Below are 23,644 nucleotides of genomic sequence, written 5' to 3'. Positions count from 1 at the left end.
AACGGGCTTTTATAATCCCATTCATTGTCTATATGCAACAGTAAGAAAGGCGTGTCACACACTACTTTGCAATAATCTGGATGCAATATGTATTTTGAAAACTTAGTTGTTTCAAACCTGAACGTTTTACTTCATATAATTAGGCATGTCTTACTTACCTTGCTTCAAAGTAAAATACAACAATACAAACATGCAGGCAATTATACTGAACAAAAATAAAAACGCAAGGTGTAAAGTTCCCAGACAATTTCGAAATGCACAAAAAGCTTATTTCTCAAAAATGTTGTGCAGAAATTTGTTTGCATCCCTGTTAGTGAGCATTTCTCCTTTGCCAAAATGATCCATCCACCTGACAGATGTGGCATTTCAAGAAGCTGATTAAATAGCATGATCATTACATACTTGCACCTTGTGCTGGGAACAATAAAAGGCCCCTCTAAAATGGGCCTCATAAACACAGACCATGTGTAACCACGCCAACCCATGACCTCTACATATGGCTTCTTCACCTCCGGGATCGTCTGAGACCAGCCAACCGGACAGCTGATAAAACTGCGTTTGCACAACTGAAGAATTTCTGTACTACAAACTCAGAAACCGTGTCAGGGAAGCTCATCTGACTTCAGTGTGCAAATGCTCACCTTCGATGGCCACTGGCACGCTAGAGAAGTGTGCTCTTTACGGATTAATCCTGGTTACCATGGCGTCGTGTGGGCGACCGGTTTGCTGATGTCAATATTGTGAACAGAGTGCCCCATGGTGGGGTTATGGTATGGGCAGTCATAAGCTACAGGCAATGAACACAATTGCATTTTATCCATGACGATTTGAATGCAGAGACACCTTGACGAGATCCTAAGGCCCATTGTCGTGCCATTCATCCACCGCCATAACCTCATGTTTCAGCATGATAATGCACGGGCCATGTCGAAATGATCTGTACACAATTCCTGGATGTTGAAAATGTCTCAGTTCTTCCATGAGCTGCATACTCACCAGACATGTCACCCATTGAGCATGTTCGGGATGCTCTGGATCGACGTGTACAACATCGTCGTACAGTTCCCACAAATAATTCAGCATTTTCGCACAGCAATTGAAGAGGAGTGGGACAACATTCCACAGACCACAATCCCGATCAACTTTATCCGAAGGACATGTCGCGCTGCGTGAGACAAATGTACATTTACATTTAAGTCATTTAGCAGACGCTCTTATCCAGAGCGACTTACAAATTGGTGCTTTCACCTTATGACATCCAGTGGAACAGTCACTTTAAATGGTGTTCATAACGGATACTGACTGGTTTTCTGATCCTCGCCCCTTCCTTTTTTTTTTTTAAGGTATCTGTGACCAACAGATGCATATCTGTATTCCCAGTCGTGTGTAATCCACAGATTAGGGCCTAATTAATTATTTCAAATTAACTGATTTCCTTATATGACCTGTAACTCAGTAAAATCCTTGAAATTGTGGAATGTTGCATTTGTATTTTTGTTCAGTTTATTTTATAAAGACTTCCATAAACCATTGAAACCGGTAGCATATTTCTCTCATGTTCTATTGATTTTCAAGTGAACTTTCTTTCAGTTTCCAGTAGCCAAAGGCACAATACTGGTCATATTAGCAACCCGTGCTAGTTGCATCTCCCCTCTTTTTCAAAATTTCTAGCGGACATTTTCATCTCTGTCACTAAACCGCTTGTATTTTCGGTGCACTTTCGACAATAGTGTTTTCTTGCTAATTGCATTATGGAACGAACATTCACGCATAGCCTACTGCTGCGCTTATATTGTGAATAAATAATAGTTTATCAACATATTAAGCTAAATGTTCTGATCTATTACATCAGCCTCAATGCTTTAAAAAAATACAAATAATGTAGCCAGAGTCTGTTAGGAATAGGCTATTTCTTTCTTGCATAGAACAACAAGCTGACCAATAGAATAGGTCAACTTTTCTACTATGGGGATATTAGATTGACATATGCTAGTGACTTTTCTGTCGTTTACTCGTCTTGTTTAGCTGAGGAAAAGTAAATGTGGCAGTTTTTCTAACATCTTCAAAGTGCGCATCGGTATCCAGTAAGAAGGAAGCATGTCGTTGCATCCTCGAGTTGCATGTGATTTCTGTCATTCTGAGCACCGTGGATAGACGCCCTAATCAGGTTACGCACCTGATGCATATGGTCCGGTAAATTTCTCAAAAGCCCTGATATGATGGTGTAATTTACAACATACTGTGTGATGATGTCATCTGTTCCTGTGTGATGGTGTCATCTGTTCCTCTGTGATAATGCCATATGTCCCAGTGTAATTAGTGTTGTATTCCCCTGCTCAAACTTTGCTGATACCTGCCAGATCTTACAATGCCTGGATAGATCATTTATGTATCCGCATCATAGGTTATGGCAATCTGGCCGATGACGTGGCATGCAATAATTGTTTGATGCAACGTCTGAGCATGGAAACACAAACAATGTCATCTGTACCTGTAGGATGATGGTCTGTCCCTGTTTGATGAGGTCATGTTAAAACCCTGGGGCATATTCATTAAAAATAAGACACAGCGTTGTAAAACATTTTGCAGGGAAACCGTTTAATACCGAACGTTCTGCAATGTCACGCACAAAACGTTGTTTACGAACTAAACGGAACTCAACATCTTTTGCTTGATGTTGCAGAACCTGTTTTGGCTGCAGAATGTTTTGCAACCGTGTGTGACTAATGAATACACCCCTGCTGTTTCAGGAGTGTTTTAGTCCATCCATGGATATCCACCATGTGCCTGAGGGTCCGAGAGACATCCCCCCCTACTCCTCCTCTAACCAGGCCTCACTGGGAGAGCTGCTGCTGGGCTTTCTCAAGTACTACACCTCCGTCTTTAGGTAATATTGCTCAAATATTCCTCTAGTACTGTCTTCAGGTAAGACCCTTCAAATAATCCTCAAAAACTCAACATTTACTCTGTAAAAGTACTACAGCAATGTCGCCAGGTAAGTAAAGTTGTCGGTAGGGTTGGGTGGTATCCAGATTTTCATACCTTTTTTTACTGTCCTTGTGCCATACTGGGGTATAAGGTATTATTTACGTTGCAGAACAAGGGGTCACTTTTTTATGCAAAAAAAACCCCAATAACCGTCTGTAAAAAAAAAAATGCTAGCAGATGCTAATAAGTACTAAGTACTAATAAGTACTAACGAATTTCAACTTTGTTGAATATTTGCCTGTTGTAAACTACAACTTCCTACAACGTCCCACAGTTTGTGTAAAACCGAAGAAAAAAACAAACTAAATGGATATTCAATTCATTTAACCAACGTTGGTCATTTCCTTGTTTAAAAATGGGGGTGAAACTACATTTTGGCTAATTGCTCAGCATGATAGGCTACTTCATCATTACTGAGAATATTTTTATCACACCGGCATTTTGATATTGAAATGGTATGATTACAATTGAATCCATATGACAATGTATGGTTACAATATTTTGACAGAAATTAATGTTTAAATGTTTGCTACGTTAGTTTTATGCTCGGTAGGAGCGACTAACCAGTTAGCTTCAAAGGAAAATGCAGGCAGCTAGCTTTACCATAGAATTAGCTGCTGCCAAAACAGCTACTCTTCCTGGGGTCCAAACACATTAAGGCACTTGCATTACATGTAAAACTAAATATAAAACAGTACATCATATAACATTATTACGCCACTACATATCTACAATACAAAATGTATAATACCACAATACAATAATATTAAAATGTACGTGTGTGTGGAGTGCATGTGCTAGCGCTTGTGTGTGTATGCGTGTCTATCTTTTGTGTGTGTCTCTTCACAGTCCCCGCTGTTCCATACGGTGTATTTTTATCTGTTGTTTAAATCTGATTCTACTGTTTGCAACAGTTACCTGATGTGAGATAGAATGATGAAAGGGTAAACACATTTACGGTTGGAACTTCCTCTCACCACCTAATATGGTGATGAGCGGAAATCCAGTGGCGGGCAGTGGGAGAAGATGGAGAGGGATGAAATTTGACCGATATTCTGCACATTTTCTCATTAAAGAAACATTCAATCTCAATACAGTTTTCTGTTTCCAAAACTATAATATGTTACTTATGAACAGAGTACATAAAGTTTGCCAAAGTTTCAAAAAATGGTGTTGTTTAGCAGTGTAAGGGCGACTTGCACACGTGCACTTCAGAGTCGGTGTTCCCTAACAGAAATGTGCACATGCATGCTAAAATACACCAATAGGATCTCCCTAGCTCAGATTTGACTGCCCACCTCCTTGTTTGTTCTGCCCACTGTGTTCATTTGCACCCACTGTAAATAATGCAGATGACATATCTTAAGTTAATATCAATATCTTTGGCTTTACCACCACGCTTTACTTTTGTTTTGGCCCAATTTCTACAACATAGAGCAGTGTATTGAATGCTATTTATTTATTTATTTATTTTACTTTCATTTATTAATGGGAGACTAGGGTCTCATTCACAATGGTGTCCTGAGTACAAACATCTTCACAATCAAGAAAATGAACATTCCAAAGAAAACACCAAGAATAAAAAAACTGCAAGGTACAATTATAAAATTGCAATTTCAACAAATAAACCATTACAATCAATCAAAACATATTTAGAACGGTTACATTTTTTTTAACCCTCTCACAAGGAATCCCCCTAATCCCCCTGTACCTAATTGGTACAATCATTACTGCACTTTGAAATGTAGGTGGGGGCAGTATTCTGTTGGGGGCTCATTAGCATATTTGGGGGCATGGTCTAAAATGTTTATTTGTGCCAACCGTTATTGGAAGTGTTGTACCAGTTCAATCTGTGTAAGAACTTGTGACAATCAAGAGCTGCACTGTTAAGAGTACAACTCTTGCAGTTTTAGTAACTTAATGGCAGTTGGTCACCAGGAAGGTAATTTGCATTGGTCAATCATTTACTGTCCGCTTGCTGCAAGTAGTTATGGTAAAATACACAGTAACCTACTGTGGCAGATCTGTCACATCCACTGACCTGATGGTTGTGGCAGCAAGGTCAAGTGGTTGTCAACCAAGATGTTGAGGATTTTTTATTTATTTTTATTTCACCTTTATTTAACCAGGTAGGCAAGTTGAGAATAAGTTCTCATTTACAATTACGACCTGGCCAAGATAAAGCAAAGCAGTTTGACACATACAGCAACACAGAGTTACACATGGAGGAAAACAAACATACAGTCAGTAATACAGTAGAAAAACAAGTCTATATACAATGTGAGCAAATGAGGTGAGATAAGGGAGGTAGGTATAGGCAAAAAAACACAAAAAAGGCCTAGGTGGCGAAGTAAATACAATATAGCAAGTAAAACACTGGAATGGTAGATTTGCAGTGGAAGTAGAGATAGGAATAATGGGGTGCAAAAGAGCAAAATAAATAAATACAGTAGGGGGAGAGGTAGTTGTTTGGTCTAAATTATAGATGGGCTATGTACAGGTGCAGTGATCTGTGAGCTGCTCTGACAACTGGTGCTTAAAGCTAGTGAGGGAGATAAGTGTTTCCAGTTTCAGAAATGTTTGTAGTTCGTTCCAGTCATTGGCAACAGAGAACTGGAAGGAGAGGCGGCCAAAGGAAGAATTGGTTTTGGGGGTGACCAGAGAGATATACCTGCTGGAGCGCGTGCTACAGGTGGGTGCTGCTATGGTGACCAGCGAGCTGAGATAAGGGGGGACTAGCAGGGTCTTGTAGATGACCTGGGGCCAGTGGGTTTGGCGACGAGTACGAAGCGAGGGCCAGCCAACGAGAGCGTACAGGTCGCAGTGGTGGGTAGTATATGGGGCTTTGGTGTGATAGACTCCATCCAATTTATTGAGTAGGGTATTGGAGGCTATTTTGTAAATGACATCGCCGAAGTGAAGTGAAGGATGCTTTGTTGCGAAATAGGAAGCCAATTTTAGATTTCACTTTGGATTGGAGATGTTTGATGTGAATCTGGAAGGAGAGTTTACAGTCTAACCAGACACCTAACCGATGGCGGTTATGATATCGTTTAGGACCTTGAGCGTGGCTGAGGATGTCCCTGGTGTGCTCACCACAAATAATGCTTAGTAGTTGTAAACTAATGTTAAGCTATCTTGTAATCATTAAAGTTCAGTGAAAGTACAGTAAGTTATTGGCAGCTATTTGCAAGTAAGTTACTGGCTATTAAGTTATTTGGAATTTTAGAATAACTTACTGACAGCTAGTTAATAATAGTAATGATAATTCAATTAATTTGTTAAGCGCTTTTCTCACATCCATCGCACTTAAGAAAATGTATTAATTGATAATAAAAACAATCCAAAACACAGAACATTGTAAGCAGACAACAATCAAAGCCATTTACAGGTGTTGTCAGATCCGGTGGACAGTAGAACAGAATAAACATACACTACATGACTAAAGTGTGTGGACACCTGCTCGTCGAACATCTCATTCCAAAATCATGGGCATTAATATGGAGTTGGTCCCCCATTTTGATGCAATAACAGCCTCCAGTCCTCTGGGAAGGCTTTCTGCTAGATGTCGGAACATTCCTGCTGGACTTGTTTCACTTCAGCCACAAGTGCATTAGTGAGGTCAGGCACTTCAAGAGGCAGTTTGGAACTCGGTAGTGAGTGTTGCAACCGGGGATAGACAATTTTTACATGCTTCGGCACTTTGGGGTCCCATTCTGTTAGTTTATGACGGTGCCACGCTGAAAGTAACTGAGCTCTTCAGTAAGGCCATCCCACTGACAATGTTCGTCTATGGAGATTGCATGGCTGTGTGCTCGGTTTTAAACACCTGTCAGGTGTGACTAAAATAGCCAAATCCACTAAGTTGAAGGGGTGTCCACGAACTTTTGTATATACAGTTGAAGTCAGAAGTTTACATACACTGTGGTTGGAGTCATTCAAATTTGTTTTTCAACCACTCCTCAAATGTCTTGTTAACAAACTATAGTTTTGGCAAGTCGGTTAGAACATCTACTTTGTGTTTGTGCATGACAGAAGTAATTTTTCCAACAATTGTTTACAGACAGATTATTTAACGTATAATTCACTGTATCACAATTCCAGTGGGTCAGAATTTTCCATACACTAATTTGACTGTGCCTTTTTAAACAGCTTGGGAAATTCTAAAAAATGAGTCAATTGGAGGTGTACCTGTGGATGTATTTCAAGGCCTACCTTCAAACTCAGTGCCTCTTTGCTTGACATCATGGGAAAATCAAAAGACCTCAGAAAAAACATTGTAGACCACCACAAGTCTGTTTCATCCTTGGGAGCAATTTCCAAATGCCTGAAGGTACCACGTTCGTCTGAACAAACAATAGTATGCAAGTATAAACACTATGGGACCACGCAGCCGTCATACCGCTCAGGAAGGAGACTCATTGTGTCTCCTAGAGATGAACGTACTTGGTGCAAAAAGTGCCAGAATCCCAGAACAACAACAAAGGAGCTTGTGAAGATGCTGGAGGAAACAGGTACAAAAGTATCTATATCCACAGTAAATCAAGTCCTATATCGACATAACCTGAAAGGCAGCTCAGCAAGGAAGAAACCACAGCTCCAAAACTGCCATTTAAAAAAAGCCAGACTAATGTTTGCAACTGCACATGGGGACAAAGATTGTACTTTTTGGAGAAATGTCCTCTGGTCTGATGATGGCAGCGTCATGTTGTGGGGGTGCTTTGCTGCAGGAGGGACTGGTGCACTTCACAAAATAGATGGCATCACGAGGCAAGAAAATTATGTGGATATATTGAGGCAACATCTCAAGACATCAGTCAGGAAGTTAAAGCTTGGTCGCAAATGGGTCTTCCAAATAGACAATGTCCCCAAGCATACTTCCGAAGTTGTGGCAAAACAGTTTAAAGACAACAGAGTCAAGGTATTGGAGTGGCAATCACAAAGTCCTGACCTCAATCCCATAGAAAACTTGTGGGCAGAATTAAAAAAGCGTGCGCGAGCAAGGAGACCAACAAACCTTGACTCAGTTACACCAGCTCTGTCAGGAGGAATATACCAAAATTCACCCAACTTATTGTGGGAAGCTTGTGGAATGCTACCTGAAACGTTTGACTCAAGTTAAACAACTCAAAGGCAATGCTATCAAATACTAATTGAGTGTATGTAAACTTCTGACCCACTGGGAATGTGATGAAATAAATAAAAGCTGAAATAAATCAATCTCTCTACTATTATTCTGACATTTCACATTCTTAAAATAAAGTGGTGATCCTAACTGACCTAAAACAGGGCATTTTTACTAGGATTAAATGTCAGGAATTGTGAAAAACTGAGTTTAAATGTATTTGGCTAAGGTGTATGTAAACTTACGACTTCAACTGTGCGGCAGGGTAGACTAGTGGTAACCGAAAGGTTGCAAGTTCGAATCCCCGAGCTGACAAGGTACAAATCTGTCGTTCTGCCCCTGTTCGTAGGCCATCATTGAAAATAAGAATTTGTTCTTAACTGACTTGCCTAGTTAAAAAAAGGTTAAAATATATATATATATATATATATATTTTAACTGTATAATGTAGGTCCTTGAAAGCTTTTCAGAAAAACTCCGTCTTTAGCTGAGCTGTCCTGACCGTGATTATAATGAGTATCCACACAACTGAAAGCCCTGTCACCCATAGTTTTTAGTCCGCTGTGGGGCTGCTGAAGGGAGATGGTGCTGCAGGAGCGAAGGATGCGTTTGGGGCAGGAGGCAGGATAAGATCAGACAGATTTTTGCGTCCAGAGTTGTGTATAGCTTTGTAGCTGTGAACCAGGTCTTATGTAGCAAAAGTTGAAATGGTGTTTTTTACATTGGATAAAAGTAATTCTGCTTTTAAAGTTGATAAACTTGTAACCTCACTTTTGAGAAAATTGCCTTTTGAATGTTTTGGTGCACCTATTGGAGAGCTCCTTGTCTACAGCCATTCAGCATCGTTCACACCCTCTTAAACCTAAATGAATGGAGTCATGTTTTACAGCAATTATTGTGGCCTTTGTGTTTCAACGGTTTGCACGATCACGCTAACAGCGTGTTTGTTCTTGTTCAATCGAGACATTGCAGGATATTTAGGTTTACTCATTTTCCCTGGTTTTGTCAAGAGTACAGCCTGACAGGAGCCCTACTTCCTTGTTCCCACCCTCAAAGGCAGGCTTTTCAAAAAAGGGGTGCGGTACTAGTTTATAGGTTCACTGGAGCTATGTTACCGTGCATTTTCTATCCGAGATTACAAAATAATTTGCTATAATGGCTGCTACTGATGATTCCTCTTTCCAAGAAGAGCTGGACGACGACAACACGTTTTAATTTTAAAAAATTGACATGGGAACATACAGCCCTATTTTATTTGAGCCGGAACACACTGAAGAGGAGTTGAAACGTCAAGAAAAATAATTGCAAGACCAGCTAGCTGTGACTGCTTCCTAGACCAGCTGAACCAGGACTCAGTCGGGCAAATTAAAAACAAGTAAGTTATTTTGCTGTCGTTAGCTAGCTAGCAATATAACCTCTTTTTACACAAGGAAGTGTTGTACAGTACAATTTGGTGATCGATTCAGCCATAACATGGCTTGCTAGTTTAGCGAGTTAGCTTTGTTTGCTACATTTAAAATGTACTGTAGTCTAACATTGTATAGCTAGTTAGCTAACTAGCCTAGCTAGCCTCAGTGCCTCATTAGAGCAACACTGGAGAAATGTGTTGGTGTTTCATATAATGACTTTGAGTCTTTATGACTCATATTAGTCTTGGAGTAACTATACCTGTGGTTTGTAGCGAGCTAGCTAACCTGTGTCTGGGTTGTCTCATATTCTACACCATGCTGCTACAGTAGGAATACAGACATTACACAACAATTGCCCATGAATATCTAATAGCGTTTTCGTCTTTCTTTCACAGACAATACTGCTTGGCGACTAAGAAGTTGATGACTCGCAAGAGGAGATGTGAAAGGTGTGCTCGATTTTATACTCCTGTCGGCAAAGGTGTGGCTGAAATTGCAGAATCCACTAATTTAAAGGGGTTTCCACATACTATGGTATATGTAGTATAAGTATTCACACCCCTGAGTCAATACTTTGTAGAAGCACCTTGAGCGGCTATTACAGTTGTGAGTCTGTCTGGATAAGTCTCAGAGCTTTCCACTTTGCCCATTATTCTTTTCAAATTTCTTCAAGCTCGGTCAAATTGGTTGTTGATCATTGCTAGACAACCATTTTCAGGTCTTGCCATAGATGTTCAAGTAGATTTAAGTGAAAACTGTACTCAGGAACATTCACTGTCTTTTGGTAACCAACTCCAGTGTAGATTTTGCCTTGTGTTTTAGGTTATTGTCCTGCTGAAAGTTGAATTAATCTCCCATTGTCATGTAGAAAGCAGGCTAAACCAGGTTTTCCTCTAGGATTTTGCCTGTGTTTAGCGCCATTCTGTTTCTTTTTTTTATCCTTAACAATTACAAGCATACCCATAACATGATGCAGCCACAACTATGCTTGAAAATATGGAGAGTGGTACTCAGTAATGTGTTGTATTGGATATAAAACATTGTTTTATATATTTGAACTTTTACCCCTTTTTTCGTCCCAATTTTGTGATATCCAATTGGAAGTTAGTCTTGTCCCATCGCTTCAACTCCGCTATGGACTCGGGAGAGACGAAGGTCGAGAGCCATTGATCCAACTGCCAAGCTGCTCTGTTTCTTGACACGCTGCTCTCTTAATCCGGAAGCCAGCCGCACCAATGTGTCAGAGGAAACACGGTACAGCTGGTGACTGAAGTCAGCTTGCAGGCGTCCGGCCTGCCACAAGGAGTCGCTAGAGCGCAATGGGACAAGGATATCCCGGCCAGCCAAACTCTGGGCCCTAACCTGGATGACGCTAGGCCAATTGAGCGCCGCCTCATGGGTCTCCTAGTCACACCTGGCTCTGACACAGCCTGGGATCGAACCTGGGTATGTCGTGACACCTTAGACCACTGTGCCACTCGGGAGGCTGTTGTATAGCATTTTCCCTCAACACAACACTTTGTATTCAGGACAAAAAGTAAATTGCGGTATTACTTTAGTACTTTGTTGCAAACAGGATCCATCCATTTATTCTGTACAAGTTTCCTTATTTTCACTCTGTCAATTAGGTTAGTATTGTGGAGTAACTACAAAGTTGTTGATCTATGCTCAGTTGTCTCCAATCACAGCCATTACACTCTGTAACTGTTTAAAGTCACTATTGGGCCTGAAGGTGAAATCCTGAAGCGGTTTCCTTCCTCTCAGGCAACTGAGTTTGGAAGGACGCCTGTATCTTTGTAGTGACTGGGTGTATTGATACACCTTTCAAAGTGTAAATAATAACTTCACCATGCTCAAAGGGATATCCAATGTCTGCTTTTTTATTTTTACTCTAGGTGCCCTTCTTTGCGAGGCATTGGACTACTTTGCTGGTTTTTGTGTTTGAATCCGTGTTTGATATTCACTGCTTGACTGTGTGGGGTACAGAGATGAGGTAGCTATTCAAAAATCATGTTGAACACTATTATTGCACACAGAGTGAGTCTATGCAACTTATTATGTGACTTGTTAAGCATACTCCTGAACTTATCTAGGCTTGCCATAACAAAGGGGTTGAATACTTATTGACTCAAGACTTTTCAGCTCATTTGTAAATAATTTGTAAATTACATTTTTCCACTTTAACATTATGGGGTATTGTGTGTAGGCCAGTGACGACAAATTCAGGCTGTAACACAACATAATGTGGAAAAAGTCAAGTTGTGTGAATACTTTCTGAAGGCACTGTTTATGTCATACATTTCTATACAGTAACTATTCCTGGATACTGCTGTGTAAACTCACCTCGGTCTCCTGAGCAAATAAACTTTGTCTTGAATACAAGCCATGTCTACTTATTTGCTATATTACCTACGTTTCCATCCAATTGGCGACAGATTTTCAAGCAAATCTCAAAAAATCTGCATAAAGAAAGTTTTTCCCTCCAGTAGTGTGTCTCTACCAAACTGACTTGTTGCCGAGAAAAATCAGTGCATGATATCGTAGTGCACACAAAATACAATTTTCTGCTAAGTTTGCATGTACTGAATAAAAATCTGAAGTTCAATGTGTTTCCATCGCATTTTCAACTCTACAGATTAGATTTATATGTTTTGTCTCAAAAATATAGCAAATGTGCCTACACTGGTCTTGGGACATTCGCTATAGCCAACAGCTCGCAGATACAGTGCAGGTAGGTTAGTCTACGTTATGATATTATTATGGATAAGAGCGAGAATATTTGCCAAATGGCAGTCAAGCATCGATCATCATGTCACCAGAATAAGACCCTTGATATTTATTTGAAAGGAGCATCAAGCACATAGTGTGCACTTTCAACACTGTGAAGTTCATCATAACTCATGTCATCTGTAGCCGAATAAACTGCATGGACTCCAAGTTAGCTTTGATGGTGATGGTTATTATATTAGTATTTGCACATAAAGGCTTTTCCACTGCTATTTCTCTCATAATACATTTTATAGACAAAAAAGATCCCACCATGTCAAATTAACAAATTATCTGTAGGCATTTATAAAATTGTACTGAAACTTCCGCTTTCCATCACAGTTGTCATATTTTTTTTTAAATACGGTGTGACTTTACTCGTGGTTAGACAGACTAATCTATTGTTTTATTGAAGCATGTTTACTTGCCAACAAATGTAAGTTGAAATGATCCACCAACTCCCTGCATCATTTGTTTTAGCAGTAAGATTGAAGCTAATTTATCCAAACACGTTTCATGAATATCACAATGAATTGATCCAGAAGTTGAAGTCAACACTTTATTGCTTTCTGATGCAGCTGGAAATGGATTCTACAAGGTGTCAAAAGCATTCCACAGGGATGCTGGCCCATGTTGACTCCAATAGAATACCACAGTGTGACCCATTAAACCTAGCGGTCAAACAACGAAATGGTCCTAGTAGTTTTCCCATAGGGGATTTTAGAAACACTTAAAATAAGGGCTGTGTTTTGTGTAGGCTTACCCTTCTATGATGTTTTGATAACCGTGTAAATCTCTCTAGGACAAGGTGACTTCTATCAGGGTAAGCATACACAAAAAAAACTTTATTTGAAGTGTTTCTAAAATTCCCTATGGATGGTTGAAAAACGATTAGAACCATTTCCCTGTTTGACCGCTAGGTTTTATGACGCCTCCACTGTGGGGCCCTACGCTTCCCACAGTTGTGTCAAGTTGGCTGGATGTGCTTTGGGTGATGGACCGTTCTTGATACACACTGTATCAAGAACAAACTGTTGAGCATAAAAAAACCAGCAAAAACTACCTACCATACCCCATTCAAAGGCACTTTAAATATTTTGTCTTGCCATAGTCTCAGAATGGCACACATACACAATCCATGTCTCAATTGTCTCGAGGCTTAAAAATACTTCTTTAACCTGACTCCTCCCTTTCATCTACACTGATTTGAAGTTAATTTAACAAGTGACCTCAATAAGGGATTATAGCTTTCACCTGGTCAGTCTATGTCATGGGAAAGAGCAGGTGTCCTTAATGTTTTATACACTCTGTGTATACCACAGTTGTGAGCATACTAAGTATTCTATATTATACTACAACATCAGTCAAACGGAATATGGATGTTGTGTCGTTTGAATGTTCCAGGCAGGTTACAAAATGTTCTTTAGCTGGCGAAACTCTTGTGTTGGATAATGGCAGCAGGTTGAGCAGGCGTTGGCGCTGTGGCGATGTTCTTCACCACCCACTGCTTTGACCTCTTTCAGAAGATTTGTACTGTATGTACTGTATGTACTTCCAACATTCCTGGAAATACATGAAGACTGATCATGAAGATGTGTAACCATACAATAAACCATGTTCATCTGTAAACAAAAAAGGGTACAATAGACTGGTATGTGTTTGTTGTTTACTCAGTCAATAATGGGGCTTTGAGATGGGCTATTAGAAAAGATGTGAAAAGTTTGAGGGGGTCTTGACTTGTAGACCATTTAGTTGTGTATTTTTGTGTATGAGCACCTAGTTGTGCTGTTGAGTAGACGAACACTGCCAACAATAGTGAATAGGCTAAAAGAGTATGCTAACAACCCCTCTCCATGCCAAAGAACTGACTGCGAGGGTGTGAAACGTTTGAGGATCACTTGTCTTGTAGACAGTTTAGTGTAATAGTGATTTTGCTTTCTTCAAGGTCATTGTGCTTTCATAAATACCTTTGGCTGTCCTGGCTTGTTTGAAAGTCAGATGATGTTGAGCTTGAGATTTTTCCAGGCTGAAAGCTTTCATCCAGTGGGTCTACAGGCTCTGCACTACTAAAGCTTGTGTCAAGGTCATCGTCATCAACATTAGGATTAGTCTGTAGGACACGCAGTAGTCAGTGATAAGCCAACATTTTACTACTTTGTACCCATCAATACACACTCAATCAAGGTACTATATCCACCCACCCCCCTCATGTCAATAGATCATGCATACTAACCATCCCCTCCTTACTGAGATCACATTTTTTCCAATTTAGACTTCAAGCCTTGCATGAACAATCAACTAAGCCGCCATAATACAGATACCTACAGTAGAAGTTGTAGCCTACTTGTAAACACACCAACTATGACAAGACAGACCATGTTTATGCCTACTACCAGTATATTTATTTACTCATCATGGAAAGATTTTGTCGATTTTAGAAGGTGACTTACACTAGTTCCTGGTGCTGCGCTTGATGTTGATGGGATTGGACTCTAAATAGAACACACAACATTAGTCACGTTAGCCTCTGCGGTAGTTAGTTAGCTAGCTAACGTAACCTAAAGAAGCTAACGTTAGCTTGCAAAGTTAATAATCACATCGCCAGATAGCAGCTGGCTAATTACATTGATATGTTTTGGAATGTCTAGCCAGCGTATTATGAAAGCTAGCTAGATTCTGGTTTTGATAAAGACATGTAGTTAGCTAGGTAACGTGACTACTTTTCTGCTACGCTGATTTTGGCTGATCGGATGCCTTCCTCTTTGAAGTGAAGGGGAAAATCGATGGACTAGCATCACTTTTCAACATTCGATGACATGGCAACTCCATCAGTTACGTTTTGAAATCCTCTGGCTGAAAGTTCTGGATGCAAGCACAGGCATTTTGATATTTCTCACATCAGTTGGATACACCTCCACGAGGAGGTTCTCCATGTCCTGAAATTGCTATGAATTTTGGATATTGTGGTTTGCTTACATCCAGCTAATGTAGCTGGCCTGTTTCTACTGGTGAGATGCAGAAACACTTGTATTTGTGTGTAGTGATATAATTCGAAACTTTTATAATGCATATGATACTGTATGTTTAACATATTAATGTACATACGTATTCAAATAGAGCAGCGGGGAAATTGTCATTTAATGATGGTGGGAATGCGACCTCTGTATTTTTGCTGTGTGTCATCAGCATAAAAGTGAAAGCCCAGTCCGTGTTTCCTCAAGATATTTCCCTGTGGCAGCGTGTAGATACAAAACAGTAGTGGCCCTATGACCGAGCCTTGAGGGACCCCTGATGGACCACCACTGTGTCTGACCTACTAGGGCCGAGGGCTACAGACATGGAGTTATCAGTGTCTGACAGGCCCAGGAGCTTCTCCATGCTGTCCAGCAGAATGGCCTGGCTGACAGTGTCAAATGCTGCACTGAGGTCCAGCAATAGGAGGATGCTGGCAGCCCCAGAGTCAGCATTCATCAGGAGCTCATTGGTGACCCTTACCAAGGCACTGTCTGTGCTGTGTCTAGCTCTGAAACCGACTGGAAGGGCTTGAGTAGGTTGTGAGTGGCCATATGGTGTTTTGAATTGACTAGACACAGCACGTTTGAGTAGCTTACTCAGGAAGGGCAGGTTGGAGATAGGCCTGTAGTTCTGGAAGTTGTCAAGGTCAGATCCAGGCTTTTTAAGTACTGGTGTGACTGCTGTGAGTTTGAGCTGAGATGGGACATATCCATTGGTAAGGGAAATGTTGATGATTTCTGTGAAGAAAGGTTCCAGAGCATGTAAGCAGGTCTTCAGAAAGGAGGTGAGGATAGGGTCAAGTGGGAAAGTGGTGTCCTAACCAGCTTGGTTACATCAGCTGCAGTGACTGTGGTGAAGGTGGAGAACCTTGACTCAGCGATCATAGGACTGGGTAGATCAACTACAAGAGCTGGAGATGATAGGGTGGTATTATTGATCTTTTCAATTTTGCTTGGGAAGAAGCAAAGGTGTTTATTGCACCGTTTTGGGGAGGCTGAGGTAGCAGTGATGTTTACAGGTTGGGGGAGCTTGATTACAGTAGAGAACAGCACCCGGAAGTTACCACTGCCATTGCTGATCAGTTGGGAGTAGTAAGATGTCTGAGCTGCCTGGTCTGTCTGGATGTCTGGCCTGTTTGTAGTCTTTTTCTGATGTTGCGCATACATCGCATACATCATTCTAGATGACAGACAGTTGCTTTGAGACAGCGTAGCTCCTCAGTGTACCAGGGAGAATATTTGGAGGGAGACACCAGGCGGGTTTTCAAAGGAGAAACTTCATCCAGTATGGAAGCCAAGGCAGTTTTGTGTTGAGCCACAGAGTCAGTAACTGGCAGGTTGGAGGTTACCACCTCATCGTCCTCGCCTTCTGCATTTTGTTTGTAGGATCCCGTATTGAAAGAGGCTATTCTTAAACTCCTTACACAAGGTTGTTTTAATCTGTGCAAAACCTCTGAGGAGTCCTTGTGAAGATTGCTGCCATTTCTGAATATTGTGGTCCTGCCTTTGGTCCAGTAGATGGTAGATGAGATGCATTGAATTTGCATGAGATGATGATCTAGGAAGATCTAACTAGGCTGGTATTTGAATCCAAACAATTAGCTAGTTAATTGGAGAAGAGAAGTAGCCAAATACAGGGCTGCCAACTTTTGAAGAAAGCTTCGAGTGAGATTTGCTATGTGAATTTCATTGGCACATCCTCTAGCAGGGGGGGCTTGAGTGTCCTCCAGGAAAATGTTACTGTTTTAAAGCTAATTTCCTGTGATTTGACACATTTTGACATGGCTTAGGCCTATGAGCAGGGGGGATTTTTTTCTCTCCAAAAAAAATCCATGGGTCAGGTGTATTCGGGATGCTTTGAACTTTGTTATTTTTGAGATTTATGAGAGATGAAATTTAAAGTATGCTAATATTATTTTTGCCATTTTTGTTTTAGGTGGTTTATTCCGACAGTAATGAAATGGGGAGACAGGCAAATGGGAGAAACCGTGGGAAGGTTGGGAGCAGGGATTGAACCCTGTTCTCATGTGGACAGTTGTATGCGACGGGTAGTGTTACCCGGGGCGTGTTACCGCTACACCAAGGCTCTGCACAGGAAATACTAATATTAATGGTTGATGGCATTGGGTAACCAAATCATAGATCGCAGTCGCCTTGCTTTAAAGTTAAGAACACAAACATTTTCTAATTTGGGTGAACTATCTCTTTAAAAGAGGGATGGAAGAAAATCCTGCTTGCTCTCCATGAGGGTTGAACACCACTGATCTATGTTTCACAAGTGCTGGGTGTTTGAAAATGTTCTTGTTATAACAATTCATTTCTCTAAATCACCGAACCTAATGATTATCAATATTCAAAACTGTCCATGAATGGCTGCAAAAATGCATAGCCTCATATAATTCATTTTAAGACACTAATAGGCATATTAGATTTCATGTGTGTATGTGTCACGTTCGTCATACGAATGAGACCAAGGTGCAGCATGGTATGCTTACATTCTAATTTATTAAAATAATGAACACTGAACAAACTAACGAAACGTGAAGCTAATATGAATAGTGCAGACAGGCAACTAAACGTAGAACAAGATCCCACAAACACCAAAGGGAAATGGCTACTTAAATATGATCCCCAATCAGAGACAACAATAAACAGCTGCCTCTGATTGGGAACCATATCAGGCCACCATAGACATACAAATCATCTCGACCTACAAAAATCCTAGACATACAAAAAGCCCTAGACAATGCAAAAAACTAGCGTACTCACCCTAGTCACACAGGTTGAACAGTCATCTATTTTAGAATACCTGTTATTTTTTTATAAATTGTTTTTATTGTACAAGGTATAAAAAATAGAATCTGCCAAAACAAAATCAATATTAGTCTTTCATTTTTACATTACAATCACCTTTGTGCTCTGCACACAGTTTTCATGGGCCTTGTTTTGTGTGCACCTGCCGCAGGTGTCGCATAATCTCTGAAGCGGTTGCGTGGCATGGTCTCTCGGACTAAATCGACCCCATACCCATCAGACCAAAATGACTCCACATCCATGCTCTTTCTGCCGTATGTCCATGTCATCCATAGACATGTCTCACGTACTATTTCCTTTTCTGTGCGCATGAGTGGCAGTACAATCTGCAATATTTGCAACATCTACATGTCACAAACTCGTCACTCATCACATAAACCGTGCTATCCCTCCAAGACTCCTGTCTCACTGTAGATGGAATTACCATCTGTTGGCTCTGTTTTTCTGCGGCATGGCTTAGGCATCAGAGGCGGAGACTCGAAGTAAACATTGGGAATCAGATGAAGACTCTTCATCTGCAATGTCAAGCTCAATATCCGAGCCTCCATCCGGCTCCAACTCATATAAATTCTGCAGCATTTGCAATGCTGTCAGTGCGTCCATTCGTTTGGTTCGTCTTTCCAATGTGCGCTACACACATTGTGGGTTGTATTCAGTGTCTGATTTGACTCTCCAAGGTGAAATTATATACAATTTCCAGCCTTTCGTAATAAAATAACTAGACCGCCGACAATTCTTCATCATCATTACACTATTACACTTCATCATCCTCATCGTTCACTTCATTGAAGTCACATGCACCATTATCAGAATCCATCTGGTTTTTATCGCCTATTCATCCATTGACGACAGAATAGCATATTTTAAGTTTATTATGTTACTAGTTTTTGCTTAGTAGCCAGTGGTCATGTGCTGACTGCAATGAGAGCACTGATATCCTTGGAAAAAGTGAAATATGGAAACAGCTGCACTATTTGACAAAAGTAAGTGTCATAGAATCTGCAGAATATGGACTTTCCCGTAACGGCTTATTTTTTACAAAGTAAAACGTCAATCAACCAACCTGCAAGGCGCGGTCAAATATTTGCTGCTGAAAAATAGGCACTACACAACTTCATCATTACACTATTGTCTTTCTGAATTAAATCAACCTCTTCATCCTGCTTATCATTCAGTTAGGCCCAATTTAAATTCAATTGTGAAGTAAGATGCACAATTATCGCCCATTCATCCATTTGTCATTCATTCAGTGAGGAGAGCGAGGGAGACGCATTAGCACGGGTTAAGTTGGGAATAGGTGTGGGACAAATGGTAAAAAGGCTCTAAATACTTTTCTGTTTGACAGAATTTTGAAATCACAATGTAAAATACAAACATTTAGGAAAAGTAAGGGAAGGAGCAGGGCACTGCTTTTTTCGGGGGCCACCTTTTCTTTTACTTACAAAATCAAACGTCAGTGGCCGTTGGCCTATGGCGGTTCTAGTGTTAAACATTTGAACAAGGCCAGAATCTAATTTATTGGATCACTTACATACAATAACACAACATCTGCATATAATGACAGTTTGTGCTCATCTGAACCAGAATTTGGCCTTACAGTAGACGCTGATATGGTGAATCTCCTTTAAGCCCAGGAAGCAGCCATTCAACCTGCCGTTCACCAGCTTTTCAAGCTTAATAATGTCAAATTACATTTGTTACTCACCAAATATGGAGTTTCGATCAGCGACTATCGTCATTTACTGCTGTCACAGCTGGTATGTACTCTCCTCCCACTCCCCCCGTTCTCTGGTGTCATGTTGCTGTCTGAGGGACTGCAACAGGTGGAAACTGACCTTCAACCTTTTGGCAGCGTTGCTGGACGCTCCGAGGACCTCTGACTGAGCTCTGAAGTTTATGCCTACAATACCATAACATGCCATTTAGAACTCCCACACACACAGATGTCTACTCATGCTCACAACACACTCCCTCTCTTCTGTTTCAGGTGGGATAAACAGGTGATCTCGGTGCGAGAGGCTAAGGCTCTGCCCAAGTCAAATAGTCTAGAGTGGAGAGACAAGTTCATCTGTGTGGAAGGTAAGTCAGACCAGACCTGACTAGTCAATCACTTCCAACCATGACACTGACACCAAGCTGCCTCCCACACAGTTGTGTAGTGACTGTGTAAAAAACGTTATTACCATGATGTAATGTCTCCCCTTTTAGATAATCTTCTTATATTGATACCTAGGGGCTAGAGAATTGTGCTACAAAACATGATTGTGCAATACATGCTGGTGCAATACATTTGGGTCTTGATAAATCAGTGTCAATGTTTTAATGTGGCATCTGTCCCAACTGAAATGTTGTCTCTCCATTGTTGCTCTCTCAGAGCCATTTGATGGCACCAACACAGCCAGGGCAGTCCATGAGAAGGTCAAGTTTGATGCCATCAAAGCACAGTTCGCTGAGGTAGACTTAGGGAACGTTTCACTGTGGTTGTTTTCCTTCCACATTGCAAATCCACCATTTTTCTTAGAGAGCCTGGGGCATCCCAAATCTAACCCCACCCCTCTCACTCTCTCTAGTCGTGGCAGATGCTCCAGCTGAGAAAGGATCTCAACTGCATCCTCCCAATCAGAAACACCATTCAGAGATGAGGAGGAGGAACTATGAGTGACTCAGCTGTACAGAGGAAATCTGCCTGGTCTGTCCTGGGCCTTTCTGCTGGGTTGTACAGTCTCCGTCTCCCTCCTCAGCATGCCAAAGCCCTAACATTCAGACTCTTCACGTTCTCCTGACTCACCTGCCAATGTTACGGACACAGAGGAGAAATAAAAGAAAGTATAACCTCTGATATTTGAAGAGGATTACATGAGATTGCTGCTAAAGTGTGTGTGACCTGAAGTATTGCTGCTGTCTCGCATAGGGGCCGATTCAGACTTAGAAATCTCTTTCTTAGGCACGCTTTTCCTACGCACTTCTCAGTAGTTGGTATTCAGACTTCAGGCATGTAACGAGGTTTGGGGGGGTTCCCTTGCGCGCACTAAATAAATGGAATTCAACTCCAGAATACATACCAATTTGATCAGGGAGTTTTTGTTCAGTCATACTGAATAAAAATATAAACGCAACATGCCTCAATTTCAACAATTTTATTGAGTTACAGTTAATTTAAAGGAAATCAGTCAAAATAAATAAATACATTTGGCCCTAATCTATGGATTTCACATGACTTGGCAGGGGCGCAGCCATGGGTGGTCCTGGGAGGGCATGGGCCCACCCACTTGGGAGTCAGTCCCAGCCAATCAAAATTAGTTTTTCCCCACAAAAGGGCTTTATTACAGACAGAAATAATCCTGAATTTCATCAGCTGGCTTGGTGGCTAGTCTCAGACGATCCCGCAGCTGAAGAAGCCGAATGTGGAGGTCCTGGGCTGGCGTGGTTACACGGGTCTGCGGTTGTGAGGCCAGTTGGACGTACTGCCAAATTCTCTAAAACGGGTGTCGGAGGCGGCTTTTGTTAGAGAAATTAACATTTCATTCTCTGGCAACAGCGCTGGTGGACATTCTTGCTGTCAGCATGCCAATTGCACACTCTCAAAACTTGAGATATCTGTGGCATTGTGTTGTGTGACAAAACTGTACATTTTAGAGTGGCCTTTTATTGTCCCCAGCACAAGGTGCACCTATGTAATGATCATGCTGTTTAATCATTTTATTGATATGCCACACCTGTCAGGTGGATAGATTATCTTGGCAAAGGAGAAATGCTCACTAAGAGGGATGTAAACAATTTTGTGCACAAAAATGGAGACAAATATGGTTTTTGTGTGTATGGAAAATGTCTGTGATCTTTTATTTAAGCTTATAAAACATGGGACCAACACTTTACATGTTGCATTTATATTTTTGTTTAGTATCGTTAATCTGTTCATTTCTCTAAAGCAATCTCCTTAAATATGGTGTACCTTTAATTTGAATTTGATCGGCACAAGACTTGAATGTAGACTATGACGAATGCGTTCAGAATATAGCAGCCATTAAAACATATACTGTGGGGAGAACAAGTATTTGAGACACTGCCGATTGTGCAGGTTTTCCTACTTACAAAGCATGTAGGGGTCTGTAATTTTTTATCATAGGTACACTTCAACTGTGAGAGACGGAATCTAAAACAAATCCAGAAAATCACATTGTATGATTTTTAAGTAATTAATTTGTATTTTATTGCATGACAAGTATTTGATCACCTAGCAACCAGTAAGAATTCTGGCTCTCACAGACCTGTACATTTTTCTTTAAGAAGCCCCCCTGTTCTCCACTCATTACCTGTATTAACTGCACCTGTTTGAACTCGTTACCTGTATAAAAGACACCTGTCCACACACTCAATCAAACAGACTCCAACCTCTCCACAATGGCCTGTACAAGGCTGGGATGGGCTACAGGACAATAGGCAAGCAGCTTGGTGAGAAGGCAACAACTGTTGGTGCAATTATTAGAAAATGGAAGAAGTTCAAGATGACGGTCAATCACCCTCGGTCTGAGTATCCATGCAAGATCTCACCTCGTGGGGCATCAATGATCATGAGGAAGGTGAGGGATCAGCCCAGGACTACACGGCAGGACCTGGTCAATGACCTAAAGAGAGCTGGTACCACAGTCTCAAAGAAAACCATTAGTAACAAACTACGCCGTCATGGATTAAAATCCTGCAGTGCACGCAAGGTCCCCCCGATCAAGCCAGCGCATGTCTGAAGGCCCGTCTGAAGTTTGCCAATGACCATCTGGATGATCCAGAGGAGGAATGGGAGAAGGTCATGTGGTCTGATGAGACAAAAATAGAGCTTTTTGGTCTAAACTCCACTCGCCATGTTTGGAGGAAGAAGAAGGATGAGTAGAACCTCAAGAACACCATCCCAACCGTGAAGCATGGAGGTGGAAACATCATTCTTTGGGGATGCTTTTCTGCAAAGGGGACAGGACGACTGCACCGTATTGAGGGGAGGATGGATGGGGCCATGTATCGCAAGATCTTGTTAGAGCATTGAAAATGGGTCGTGGCTGGGTCTTCCAGCATGACAACAACCCGAAACACACAGCCAGGGCAACTAAGGACGAAGGAGTGGCTCTGTAAGAAGTATCTCAAGGTCCTGGAGTGGCCTAACCCAATAGAACATCTTTGGAGGGAGCTGAAAGTCCGTATTGCCCAGTGACAGCCCCGAAACCTGGAGGATCTGGAGAAGGTCTGTATGGAGGGGTGGGCCAAAATCCCCGCTGCAGTGTGTGCAAACCTGGTCATGAACTACAGGAAACATATGATCTCTGTAATTGCAAACAAAGGTTTCTGTACCAAATATTAAGTTATGCTTTTCTGATGTATCAAATACTTATGTCATGCAATAAAATGCAAATTAATTACTTAAAAATCATACAATGTGATTTTCTGGATTTTTGTTTTAGATTCCGTCTTTCACAGTTGAAGTGTACCTATGATAAAAATTACAGACCTTTACATGCTTTGTCAGTAGGAAACACTGCCGA

The 23,644-nt window shown here is 41.1% G+C and overlaps 1 protein-coding gene across 2 annotated transcripts in view; it reads left to right on the top strand.

The window, feature by feature from the left end:
- tent2 (terminal nucleotidyltransferase 2) overlaps window positions 1-21,991 on the top strand; it is a 37,158-nt gene extending 15,167 nt beyond the window's left edge. For both annotated transcript variants that reach the window (XM_035786472.2, XM_035786470.2), the window contains exons 12-15: window positions 2,751-2,887; window positions 20,104-20,195; window positions 20,491-20,570; window positions 20,687-21,991. In XM_035786472.2, coding sequence (XP_035642365.1) covers window positions 2,751-2,887; window positions 20,104-20,195; window positions 20,491-20,570; window positions 20,687-20,758 — 381 coding nt within the window. In that variant the 3' untranslated portion in view covers window positions 20,759-21,991. The remainder of the gene's footprint in view (window positions 1-2,750; window positions 2,888-20,103; window positions 20,196-20,490; window positions 20,571-20,686) is intronic.
- The last annotated feature ends 1,653 nt before the right edge of the window (window positions 21,992-23,644 follow it).

The sequence above is a fragment of the Oncorhynchus keta genome, chromosome 14, assembly GCF_023373465.1.
Source record: "Oncorhynchus keta strain PuntledgeMale-10-30-2019 chromosome 14, Oket_V2, whole genome shotgun sequence".
Classification (NCBI taxonomy): Eukaryota; Metazoa; Chordata; class Actinopteri; order Salmoniformes; family Salmonidae; genus Oncorhynchus; species Oncorhynchus keta.
The sequence above is the reverse complement of the archived record's forward strand: the minus strand, read 5'-3'. Positions and strand labels throughout refer to the sequence as shown.